Source organism: Chiloscyllium plagiosum, chromosome 24 (genome assembly GCF_004010195.1).
Source record: "Chiloscyllium plagiosum isolate BGI_BamShark_2017 chromosome 24, ASM401019v2, whole genome shotgun sequence".
In the NCBI taxonomy this organism is placed as follows: domain Eukaryota; kingdom Metazoa; phylum Chordata; class Chondrichthyes; order Orectolobiformes; family Hemiscylliidae; genus Chiloscyllium; species Chiloscyllium plagiosum.
Genome location: NC_057733.1, coordinates 8,391,016 through 8,404,432, shown reverse-complemented (window position 1 = coordinate 8,404,432; position 13,417 = coordinate 8,391,016). Strand labels below are relative to the sequence as shown.

The following is a 13,417-nucleotide window of genomic DNA, read 5'->3' as shown; positions in this document are numbered from 1 at the left end:
TACAGAAATAGCAATCAAAATGCGGAAAAAAATACAACAGCATTTTAAAGAATGATATTTTCTTGTAAGCATATTATTCATAAAAGTTTATAAAAAACAAACCAGCTCTTTACCATTAAAATGAGTCTGATTGATCAAAATGGGGAGCTGCACATGTCCTTAATAAGTCACATGAGTCTTTGGAACTACAAGTAGCAGACCCCTGATCGAGAATGAAGGAGAGCAACTGGAAGGTATTTATAGCTATTTCTAACGTTACCTCCAACCATTTGTGACAAACATAGCCAGTTCAAATTTGAAGCTAAAAACTAATTATTTAAAAGAATTAAAATAATCCTGTCAAAAGTGGACAGTCACCCGATAATGTGCAATACTTGGAAATTGATGTGTCCCTAATGTAGCAGATTACAGTAACATATGCCAGAGTTTCATTTGGTTACTGTCCATTAAAGTGCCACCAAAGCCATGAACGTTCATGAAATGCCTGTGAAAAAGACACAGAAATACCAGCCTCGACTGCTTTAACTTTACGGCCCTGGGATTTTCAAGAGTTTAACAGTGATCAACCTTCAAAAAACATTTGCTGCACATGAAGTAAGGATGTGTGATCAATTGTAACCTGTTTATGGTGCTTAGAATTACTAAGGCAAGAGGCAAACCAAAGCTACATCTAAACTTTCTGTCAGCATCAACAAACTATTCTTACAATTAAAGAGTTTCTCTGTTCAACAGGAAGGGTTTGTTTTGATCACCTTCACTTCTCAAGTAGCTGACTCTGGGTAATACCTCTCATCTCCTGAGATCTCAGTCAAACAACCTGAATTTAGAGTTTTGTCAGGGTGCATCAGTGGAGATGGGGACTCCATACATTGCATCACCCCACTTTCTCAATATCAGTGGATTCAGCCATATTCTTAGAGACCACATTTCAAGTGAGATGAAGGGTACCAGTCTCCAGAAGGGATTTGACGCACTAATTATTTGCTCCGATTCACAGACATAAAAGATTTTCATTTTAATGAATTAGAGGAAGAGAATATGCAACTTTCTTTTGATAAAACGTGTGCATTAGAATTTCTGATCTATATGAACTGTCATGTCCATGAGGTGTGCTTGTAATATAAGTGGCATTGACATCTATTAAATCTCATAACCCAGTTTCGTCTTATAAACTACATTTAAGGCTAGCCTAAGTCCTGACCAGAAGGGAGATAACTGGGGTTCATGCTATTCTCAATCACTTCTGGAGATGGCACTGCTGCCTGTGACTGTGCTTGGCTTAATTTGCAGTATATAACAATTCTCCACCTTTTACTCATAGAGAGGTCACCCTGCAATAGTTTCAGTCATAAGGTCTGTTTGCTGTAGGGGATAGAACCTCTATTTAAATAGACCAAGACTAAGAAGACTTAGAAACTAAGAGCAAGAGCAGGCCATTTGGCCCTTTGAGATTGTTCTGCTGATCATGGCTGATTCTCTAACACAACAATACATTTCCGCTTTCTCTCTATGTACAGGGTTTGGGATTGTTCCTATAAAATAAACTCTGTTAAGTAATTAGGCCTGTTGCTATAGAGTCTGCTGACTAAATGGACTGTTCCTATATCAAATTCTGCTGAGTAATTGGGATGGTTGCTATAAAATACACTATTTGCTGAATAAATGAGGCAGTTGCTGTAAAACATATTCTGCTTGTTGTGCCCTATTGTCCACCTAACCTCCCACTCATTGATTGACACAGTCTTGCCAGCAACTACTCTGGTACTTACGAGTATCCATATGCCTACTTGTTAGCTGGGATTCACCGGATAGCATGTGAAGGCCAGGGTTGGACAATTCCTCCTTGTCCTATCCTAATAGTTAACTTAAAATTTGCCTCTCCCTCATGCAGGGTAAGATCAACCTGCTGAGATCAGATTGTAGGTTAAACTCAACATTTTGAGTATTTTACAAGTGCTCAACATACAATCATATTACACAGGATCATGTGTCCAAACTTGGGGCACAGTAATGAAGATTAACCTCCAATCAATAACAAAAAGCACAGTAACTTTGAGATGGACTTCACAATCAAATGATGGCAAATCTAATGCCATAAGAAAACTGTTACCTTTTTGTTTCAAGACATTTATCATTGATCATAGAGAAAACAAGTGATGGTAGGGCTGCATTAACTTACACAGAAAACATTCAACATCCTGATTGCACTTGATGGTGCAAACTGCCGTCAGATCTTCTTAAAGGGAAAGTACTTACATCTGAATTGTTGCATAATCTTTGATACTATAAAAGGCAGGTTAAAAGGTGCACCAACCGAAATCACAGCATTAAAACTCAAGAACTCACTTTTCTGCCTGTATGTGTCACGGGTGCAGAATGTAAAAATATAATTGAAGGAACACTGTGCATTTTACCTTAGATCACCCTCCAAACATCAGTTGTGAAACACAAAAAAACAATGGCATGAAGAATATTAAAGGGGGCGACTTTACGTTCAGATTTGAATAAATACATGAATATGAAATGTTTGGAGGGATATGGGCCAAGCGCAGGCAGATAGGCCTGGTTTAGTTTGGGATTATGGCCGGAATGGACTGGTTGGACTGAAAGGTCTGTTTCCATGCTATGTGACTCTTTGACTCTATAGCATTGCATAGCATTTAGAATGAAATGCCAATTCTGACAAATAGTTAAGTACAGTAAATGTTAAACTTTAGAATGAACAACTCAGATCATCAGATTAAATTGTCAGATTCCCACAATTAATGTCAGAGTAACCTACAACAGGGCAGAATGCAGCAGGGTTACTAATGATGTGCTGACAGATAAATGTGTTTTTACTGGCAAACCTATTATTTCTTTATTGATGGCAAATAGATAAAGTGAAACAGTGCAACTCGATGTAGGGCAGCTCTGCAAGATAGTATTTCACAGCATACTACTGTATATCACACTTTTATCATTGTATATCGTAATGTGTCAGAGCATTTAACTGGATGTCATTGTAACTAATGGAATATCATAGCATACCATGGAAATAACTTCTAAAAAAAATCATGATTTCTCATGGTATTAAGGAATCAGTAGAACTGGTGTTAGTTAATAAAGAACAAATACACTATTTAACAGCCACTTTATATCCCCATTTTGTACTTGGGAATTAATAGCACGCTAATTGAGCATTTGAATGTATTTGTAACTGATGACTTTTTTTTAGTTTGAATGTCAATAAATTCATGGTGATTGCCATGGGTGGTTTATTTGCATAGTATCTTTCGATTCAATAGTTTTCTGTCATTCTTGTGTCTTTGTTCCAGGTGACACAGGACCCCGTTATCTTTGTTTTCCTGTGTGCTGCATATTTATTAAGTAGCAGTGAACATTAGAAAGTGCACTTCGTAATCACAAACAGCGGAAAGCCAGATGGCATTGTCCAATACTGATTCTCATGCATTATTCAAAGATTTACCACATTGTATTTTACCTCAGTCTGAAATCCTTCCACCAAAATGGCAACTAGCAAGTTAAAGAGAACGTAATTGCCAAATGTCATGAGGGCGATGAAGTATAGAGCAGCCCACGGAGAGGTCGAGGCCATTCCATTGTACAAGACCTTGTTCCAGTCCTCTTGAGTCAATATCTGGGAAGACAAAAAATAACCTTTTACAAAATAACACACCTAAATGTGCAAATGCAATGCACATCAGGCCCATTAGTTTATCATATTCCCAGTACATAGATACCCAAATTTTATGTCTCTCAACATTTTCCCATAAAGTAAGGCAATCCAATCTGTATATAGAGTCATAGAGATGTACAGCATGGAACAGATCCTTTAGTCCAATTCAAGCATGCCAACGAGATATCATAAATTAATCTGTCCCATTTGCCAGCATTAGGCCCATATCCCTTTAAACACCTCCTCTTCATATACACATCCTTTTAAATGTTGTAATTGTACCAACCTCCACCACTTCCTCAGGTAGCTCATTCCATACACGCACCACCTTCTGCGTGAATAAATTGTCCCATCAGCCCTTTTATATTTTTCCCCTCTCACCTTAAACCTATGCCCTCTAGTATTGGACTCCCCCACTCTGGGGAAAAGACCTTGTCTATATATCTTATCCAGGCCCCTCATGATTTTATAAACCTTGAAAAGGTCACTCCTCAGCCTCCAGGGAAAATAGCCCCAGCCTATATAGCCTCCCTAGAGCTCAAATCCTCCAACCATAGTAACATTCTTGTAAATCTTTTCTGAACCTTTTCAAGTTTCACAACAACTTTCCTATAGCAGGGAGACCAGAATTGCACACAGTATTCCAAAAGTGGCCTCACCAATGTCCTGTATGACTGTAACATGACTTCCCAACTCCTGTACTCAATGCACTAACTAACAAAAGACAACATACCAAACACCCCCTTCACTATCCTATGCAACTTCACCTGCAACTCCATTTTCAAGGAACTATGAACCTGCAGTCCAAGGTCTCTTTGGTCAGGAACACTCCCCAGGACCTTACTATTAAGTATGCAAGTCCTGCCTTGACTTGCCGTTCCAAAATGCAGCATCACACATTTATCTAAATTAAACTCCATTTGCCACTCCTGCTCATTGACCCATCTGATCAAGCTCCCGTTATACTCTGAGGTAACCTTCTTCGTTGTCCACTACAGCTCATCTGCAAACTTATTAACCATACCTCCTATGTCACATCCAAATCATTTATATAAATGATGAAAAGTAGTGGACCCAGCACCGATCCTTGTGGCACTCCACTGGTCACCGGCCTCCAGTCTGAAAAGCAACCCTCCACTACCACCCTCTGTCTTCTACCTTCGAGCTAGTTCTGTATCCAAATGGCTAGTTCTCCCTAAATTCCATGTGATCTAACCTTGCTAACCAGTCTCCCATGAGGAACCTTGTTGAATGCCTTACTGAAGTACACATACCGCTCTACCCTCATCAATCATCTTCGTTACTTCTTCAAAAAACTCAAGTTAGTGAGACATGATTTCCCACACACAAAGTCATGTTAACACTCACTAATTAGTACTTGCCTTTCCAAGTACATGTAAATCCTGTCCCTCAGGATTCCCTCCAACAACTTGCCCACCATCAATGTCAGGCTCATTGGTTTATTGTTCCCTGGCTTTTCCTTACCACCTTTCTAATTGGCACCACATTAGCCAATCTCCAGTATTCTAGCACCTCACCTGTGACTATCGATGATACAACTATCTCAGCAAGGGGCCCAGCAATCAATTCCCTAGCTTCTCACAGAGTTCTAGGGTACACCTGATCAGATCCCAGGATTTATCCACCTTTATTTATTTTAAGCCATTCAGCACCTGTGTAATATAGACATTTTTCAAAATTTCCCCACGTTTCATATTTCCCCACGTTTTATATCTTGCATGTCCCCCTCCACAGTAAACACTGATGCAAAATACTCTTTTAGTATCTCCCCCATCTCCTGTGGTTCCACACATTCTGATCTCTAAAGGACTATATTCCCTCCCTAATTACCCTTTTGTCCCTTTGGGTCCTCCTCAACCCTAATTAGTAAAGCTCTCCCATGTCCCTTTTTTGCCCTCTTGATTTCCTTCTTAAGTGTACTCCTACAGCTTTTATATTCTTCTAGGAATTCACTTGATCTCTGCTGTCTATACCTGACATACGCTCCCTTTTCTTCTTGACGAAAACCTCAATTTCTTCAGTAGAACAGGATTCAGAGAACTGGACCTAGATCACAGAAACAAGCTTTTATCTAAGATGACAATTTTTCACTCACCCTTGTAATCTGCCTGACATCCGTGTAGTGTTGTATTGGTCTTTAATTTATACTTGTGATGGGCAGAAGATATACTTGAACTCTCTGGTGAGAGGCTTCTCTGATTTCCCCAAAGTCAGTTATGTTTTTGTGGCCAGAATGCCTTTGATTAGCATCTGTCTGTGAGCTGATCACAGAACCCAGGTACTGAGCCACGATTTGGTGTTGAACATGACACACTTGCCCAGAGAAAATATCTAACTTCTGATTGGGCAAATGGAGTGCCAATGAATGTTGGCAGATTCCTGTGCCCAACATTTCTGCATCAGGCTTGGTATTCCTTTCAATAAAACACTGTTATGGATGCAGATTCTGGGTGGTCTGGAATGCCATCTGGATCTCTGCCGATTTCAGGTGATCGTGGGAGTTAGTATTAGATCCAAGTAGCCATTAAAGCTGAATCAGGGCCATGATAAACCAGGTATGAAAGTATAGGAGGGCCCTGTGATTAGCTGTTGCCAATCTTCAATATATAGGCTTACTAATCTGGAGAATAGTGCATCCACAGCATTGTACAATGCATCAATTGGATGGTTAAATCTTTATAAATGGGTAAAACAAGACTCAACAGCAGATGGCTGATGGAAAATTACGAACAGCAGAGTTTTCTCTCCTTAGAAAATTATTTTTTAAAAAAACAACTTGATTCTACTTCTTGCTTGTGGGAGATTGGCAGCCCCTATTGAGTAACATTGTCACCATCTGTGCACCTGTTCTACCAAAACAAGTCAAAGCTCCAGCAAAGTGCCTTGGGATGTTTTACTCGATTAAAGGCACTATTTAGACACGAGTTGTTGTAAAGTCAGCTTGTTTATAACTCAAATAGTCCCATTAAGAACACTGCCATAGGTCACTAGGTGTCAGATTGGTCCAGAGTGTGGCACAATGTTTTTGAAATGCAAAAGCAACGTTGTGATCCAGCTGCAACAACAACTAGCAGCTTGCTGAATGCCATCACCACATGGGATTTAGGCAGGTTCCTTCTGTGGAAACATAGAGGATTACTTTCCATCGAATTCCAGCTTATGAAATTGTAATGTAGTTACACTGAGCAGAGTTCTGTGGAGAACTGACTGGCACTCAGCGGTTAGCAGTGTTGCCTCACAACGCCAGGAAGCCAGGTTCGATTCCAACCTTGGGTAACTGTCTATGTGGCATTTGTACAGTCTCCCAGTATGTGTGCGGGTTTCCTCCAGGTGCTCCAGTTTCTTCCCACAGTCCAAAGATGCACAGGTTAGGTGGGTTGGCTGTGCTAAATTACCTGTAGTGTCCAGGGATGTGCAGGCAAGGTGGGTTAGCCATGGGAAATGCAAAGTTAAAGGGATAGGGTCGGTGGTGGGGGCAGGTCTGGGTGGAACGCTGTTCAGAGGGTCATCACAGACCTGATGGCTGAATGGCTCTATCCACACTGTAGGGATTTTATGATTCTATGAACTGCATCCACTCCTTGTACCCACTACTACTTAGTTGTCCGATCTGGCAATTATAAAGCTTTTCCGTCATTTTTGGGTCAAATGACACTTACTTGGTGAATCTTGGATAAGTTTAGTTTACTGCCCATCAGAAACTTGACATTTGGGGTCACCTCCTGCACTTCTCCCCTCATCAACTGAATACTGTTCATGGATTCAAAGCCTTTCAAAGTATTAACAAAATTCCTGCAAGCATTTTCATTTAACTATGCAACTGTTAGAGAAACGCATTGTCAGAGCATTAATTATGATGAAGCTCTTTGCTTATTTAATGAGATATTCGTGGAAGCCACAATAACGTGTTTATGGAAGAGTGAGACAATTGTTTTTTGCAAGGAGGGGCACAAAGTATACAACATTTATATAACACCTTTACTGTGGTTAAAAACATCCCACGATGAGAAATGCAATCTGACACAGAAGGATAAGTTCGGACAAGTGGTCAAAAGTTTGGTCAGAAAGGAATGGATTAAAGAAGGAGCTTGTAGGTTTTGATTGGAGTAGTTTGTTTGCAGGCAAAGGGACCTCTGGCAAGTGGGAGGCGTTTGAAAGTGAGCTAGTTAGAGTTCAAGATTGATATGTTCCTGTGAGGGTGAAAGGGCAAGGTTAATAGGAATAAGGAACCCTGGATGACAAGAGATATTGAGGCCTGACCAGAAAAAAAGGAGAGGTGGCTCCTGTACAGGCAGCTGGGATCAAGGGATATAGGAGTTTACTGAAGATGGAAATCAAGAGGGCGCAAAGGGGGCATGAGATAGCCTTGGCTGAGAAGATTAGGGTGAATACAAAGAGGTTCTTTAAGTATATTAAAAGAAAAAGAATAACTAGGGACAGAATAGGGCCCCTCAAGGACCAAAGAGGACACTTATATGTAGAGCCACAGGAGATGGGCGAGGTTCTGAATGAATATTTCTCCTCTGTGTTTGCCGTGGAGAAAGCCATGAAGACATGGGAACTTGGGGAAGTTAGTGGTGATATCTTGGGGACAGTCCATATCACAGTAGAGGTGATGGTGGATGTATCAGAATGTATGATGGTCCTGACCAGATATATCCAAGAACACTGCAAGACGCTAGAGACGAAATTGCGGGGACCCTGGCTGATATATTTGCATCATCGTTAGCCACAGGAGAGGCCCCGGTAGACTTGGGAACTATAGACCAGTAAGCTTAACATCTGTGGTGGGTAAGTTACTTGGGAAGATCCTGAGAGATAAGATAAACATGCATATGGAAAGGGTTTGATTAAGAATAGTCAGCATGACTTTGTGCATGGGAAAACATGCCTGACAAATTTGTTAGAGATCTTTGATGAAATGACCAGGAAGGTTGACGAAGGTAGGGCTTTAGAAGTAGTCTATGTGGATTTCAGTAAGGCCTTTGATAAGGTGCCATATGGTAGGCTGCCCCGGAAGGTTAGATCACATGGAATCCAGGGGGAGCTAGCAAATTGGATACACAATTGGCTTGATTGAAGGAAGCAGAGGGTAATAGTGGAAGGATGCTTGTCGGATTGGAGGACTAATGGAGTGCCTCAGGGGTCGGTGCTGGGCCCATTGTTGTTTGTTATCTATCAGTGATTTGGGTTAGAATGTGACAGGCCATGATTAGTAAGGTTGCTGAAATAGAGGGTATCGTTGACAGTGAGGAAGGTTATCAGACATTGCAGCAGAACCTTGATCAGCTGGGGAAGTGGGTCGAGAAATCGCAACTGAGTTTAATATAGATAAATGTGAGGTCTTGCATTTTGAAAAGTCAAATCAAGATAGGAGTTTCATAGTGAGTGGTAGGGCATAAGGGAGCGTAGTGGAACAGAGGGACCTTGGAGTTCAGGTACATGGTTCTCTGAAAGTGGAGTCCCAGGTAGACAGGGCAGTGAAGAAGGCTTTTGGCACACTGGGCTTCATCAGTCAGGTCATTGAGTATAGAAGTTCTGAAGTTCTGTTGCAATTGTACTGGACATTGATGAGGCTAAACTAGGAGTATTGTGCTCAGTTTTGGTCAGCTTGCTATAGGAAGGACGTTATTAATCTGGAAAGAGTGTAGAAACAATTTGCAAGGATGTGCCAGGAATCAAGGATTTGAGTTATAGGGAGAGATTGGACAAGCCAGAACTTTTTTCTTTAGAGCGCAGGAGACTGAGGTAGGGATCTTATAGAAGTGTAAATGATCTCGAGCAGCATGGATAGGGTGAATGCACTCAGTCTTTTTCCTAGTGTTGGGGAATCAAAGACTAGAGGGCATCAATTTAAGATTAGAGGGGAAAGTGTAAAAGGGAACCTGAGGGGCAACATTTTTAAGTAGAAGATGGTACACATATGGAATGAACTGCCAATGGAAGTGGTTGAGGCAGGTACATTAATAACATTTAAAAGGCATTTGGACAAACACATGGGTAGGAAAGGTTTAAAAGGATATGGGCCGAGGCCAGGGAAATAGGGTTAGTGTGGACGGACATTTTGGTTGGCCTTGACCAGTTTGGGCCAAAGGATCTGTCTCAGTTCTGTTTTGAGAGGGAGGGTTGGACAGGCAGAGAGATTTCGGGACAGAGTGCTGTCTGTCAAATAACTGAAGGCACAGTCATTAAGGATGGAGTGCTGAAAATAGGGATACACAAGAGGCTAAAGTTGGAGGCATGCAGATGTCCTGAGGTTGCAGGATGTTATAAGGTGAAGTTAGGAAATGATTTGAACAGAAGGAGGAGAATGTTAAACAACAAGAACAGATGTGATCTTCTGTAGATTCCAAAAATTGAAAACTGTTTTCATGCCAGTGTCATATTGTGACTGTTATGACTGAACGCCAAGAGGAAGCCAGGCTTGTCCAACCGGTAGCATTATGCACATAATTAACAGTTGTACTTGGAAAAGCTTCATCAATCAATTAGCAATACAGTCCAACCTCTCTGTTCTAAATCCAGGCCAATTCTTTCTGGAAGAAGATTTGAATCATGCCCTGATTCTTCTGAGGAAGGGTCATTGGACCCAAAAGGTTGTCACTGATTTCGCTCTGCAGACGTGCTAAATCTGCCGAGCTTTTCCAGCAATTTCTGTTTTTGTTCCTGATTCTTCTTAATTGATCAATGTCAGCTGTGTTAATAAGAGGAGGTGTGGAGAAGTGCCTAAGGACGTCACCACAAAAGGATAAAGACCAGGCAGATTGAGTATCCTGAGCCGACGGGGATGTTTCTGCTGCTATCTTTCTCTCACTTTCAAATTAACAGTGACACTTTCACACCTTTTATGGGAGGTTGACTGGCTTCAGAGTGCAGCCCAGGAGAGAGAGAAATGAATGGTACTTTTGAAATCATCGGCATGGAAAATTAATAAGGAAAAGTTGACGTTTTTCTAGCAACGTGAAATGGGAATATTGGGAAACAGTTTTCCTGCTTTTATTAGCACCTTGGTGACTTTCTTAGAAGCACAGAATGATTCCACATTGGAGGAGTTTTGATCCATTTTGCTGGTGCTGATTCTCTGAAAGAGTTATCTAAATAATTTCAAACTCCTGCCTCTTCCTCCTTGCCCTTGCAAAGAATTCCTCTTCAGCTATACACCCAATTGCCTTTTGAAAGTTACTATTGAATCCGTATCTACTATTCTTTCAGAAAAGGGATTCAAGTTTGCAACAATTTGTTGCAAAAAAATTCTCCCCATCACCCCTCTGATTTTTGCCAGTTATTTAATATCTGCGTTGCCACTTGGCTATGTGTACAGATTCCCTTTATTTATCAAAACCTTTCAAAATCTTGAATACCTCTGCTAAATCGGCTCCTTTTTTTGAAGATGAACAATATACAATGTAGTCTCTCTGCATGTTCCTCATCTGTGGTACCATTTGAGTAAATCTGCTTGATGCCTTCTTCGGCACCTTAGCATCCTTCCTAAAGTACGGTGCCCATAATTTTAACCCTTTTTCAACTGGACATTTAGGATTGAATGTTGGGGGTTGCTTTCTATACCTGGAAGACTGTTACAATAGCCCAGAGAAGCGAGTCAAAATTCTTTCGGTCAGGAAGTGTGTCTCCTTCTTTCTCTGAAGCAAACTTGCAGCCAAAAAGATGCATTCCCAAAATACTGTAAGGAAAAACAGAATAACATAATTACTGGGTTGTATAATGCTATGACACACAGTTACAGAATTTGTGGCAATGTCAAAGAGCAAAGCGTTATCTTATTATCCCATTCTCTTATTCAGCTTTGCTAAATTCCCTTTTTTTAAATGTAGTTACATTCAACAAGTATTCCATAGAAATCACAGGGTGGAAGTGGGCCATTTGGCCCATCGGGTCCACACTGATGCTCCGAAAAGCATCCCACCTAGATCCATGCCCCTCTATCCTGCATTTCCCATGGTTAACCCACCTGGCCTGCACATCACTGGACATTATGGGCAATTTCCCATGGCCAGTCCATATAATCTGCACATTTTTGGACTATGGGAGGAAACCACAGCACCCAGAGGAAAACCACGCAGACACAGGGAAAACATGCAAACCCTACACAGACAGTCACCCAAGGGCTGGAATCGAACCCAGGTCCCTGGCATTGTGAGGCAGCAGTGCTGACCACTGAGCCACCATGCTGCCATGCATGCTTTGCAGTTGTGTCTTTCTCCTTGTCAGTTATCTGATCCATCCTGCAATCAGTCACAGGAAGCAGCCCTGGAATTGAATTAGTCAGGTCTTACCACATTACACAGCTCATGTGTGAGACTAAGAAAAGTGATGTTGACAAACTGGATATCTGGTTACATCACTCAGCTGCCCTGGATGAGCCTGTTGTGAGTGACTCCACTGAGCTCCAAGTGTTGAATAGGAACTTGTTATAGAACTCTCATTTCCAAATCAGAAGTGAGTTCAAATCCTATTCCAGAGATGTGAGCATTAAAGTCAGGATTAACACACGAGTGCTGCACTGAGTGACGCAGACACTGCACTGTTGCTGTGTTTTGGCTGAGATATTAAATCAAGGTCCCATCTATTCTTTCAGGTGAAAATGATCTGATGATACTCATATTGATGAAGAGCAGGTTAATTCTCCGGAGTGTGCTGGCTAATATTTATCATCCAGTCAGCATTGCTAAAACTGGTTAACTGACAACGACGTTGTTTTCTATATTATAACAACCTTCACTTTAAAACCTACAGAATTGACTGCAGGGTGCTTTGGAGACATCCTTGACATTGTGAAAGCTGCTATACTGTTACAAATGTTTCCTTTCTTCCATCATCGTAAAGAGATTCTTTCTGTCCTGCTTTTATTCCCAATCTGTTTTTTTTTAACCTTGGAAATTTCATGAGTTTATTCTATCCCTGACGAAAGTCTGTGTCACTCCTCAAAAACTACCATTTGTCGATAGGTCATTAGCTACACTTACATGATAATCACTAAAAGTTTAAAATCCAAGTTTCACTGCACTGAGCCATTAACTCCCTGGTTTGCCTTGTATTCTGCCCTGTAACAATGGCTAAAATAAAGATTGATAGCGTTTTCTTAAAGGATATTTAACAAAGTTGCTATGTGGGGTTAAGATACAGATCAGCTAGGATCTGAGTTCTGGATTAGCTTCAAAGGATTGACATCCTACTCCTGCAAGTATATTCTTATATGCACCTTACAACTCATTCTGTGCTCTGTGATGCTCACCTCTTTTTTTCCAATATAAGCAAACAGCATTCTGATCTATTTGCATCTGAATTATTGGGCCTGATTTTAACTCTGTGCAAGTGAAAAGGTCTTGTGTGAGTTAAAAGTTTGTTTACTGACTGTAATCTACCTCAAATCTTTCAACCGCAGTAGACATGAAAACTTATAGAGTGCACTTACAAAATGGAAATAAATCATAAGGGTGGAGGTCTAACATAGCTCAATGATCCATTTACCAACTCCTTTTGTTTTTCTATTTATTTTTTCTATTGACTACAACTAGTGCCTTGATTCCTTAAAATTATCACATGGTGAATGGGTATAAAGCATCATCTGCGTGGAACACAGAGGTCTATGACTCTAAGAAGAGGGGGCAAGGAGGATTGCATGTCTGAATGGGAACCTGCCCAATTTCCCACCCATTAACTGAAACAGCAAGTTGTGAGTACACCTTTCCTCATTTT

The 13,417-nt window shown here is 40.9% G+C and overlaps 1 protein-coding gene across 7 annotated transcripts in view; it reads right to left on the bottom strand.

Moving 5' to 3' along the window:
* Positions 1-13,417, bottom strand: part of LOC122562009 (voltage-dependent T-type calcium channel subunit alpha-1G-like) — a 304,845-nt gene that overhangs the window by 153,705 nt on the left and 137,723 nt on the right. For all 7 annotated transcript variants that reach the window (XM_043714394.1, XM_043714395.1, XM_043714398.1 and 4 more), the window contains exons 11-12: positions 11,267-11,381; positions 3,485-3,640 (exon numbers count right to left, since the gene is read on the bottom strand). In XM_043714394.1, coding sequence (XP_043570329.1) covers positions 3,485-3,640; positions 11,267-11,381 — 271 coding nt within the window. The remainder of the gene's footprint in view (positions 1-3,484; positions 3,641-11,266; positions 11,382-13,417) is intronic.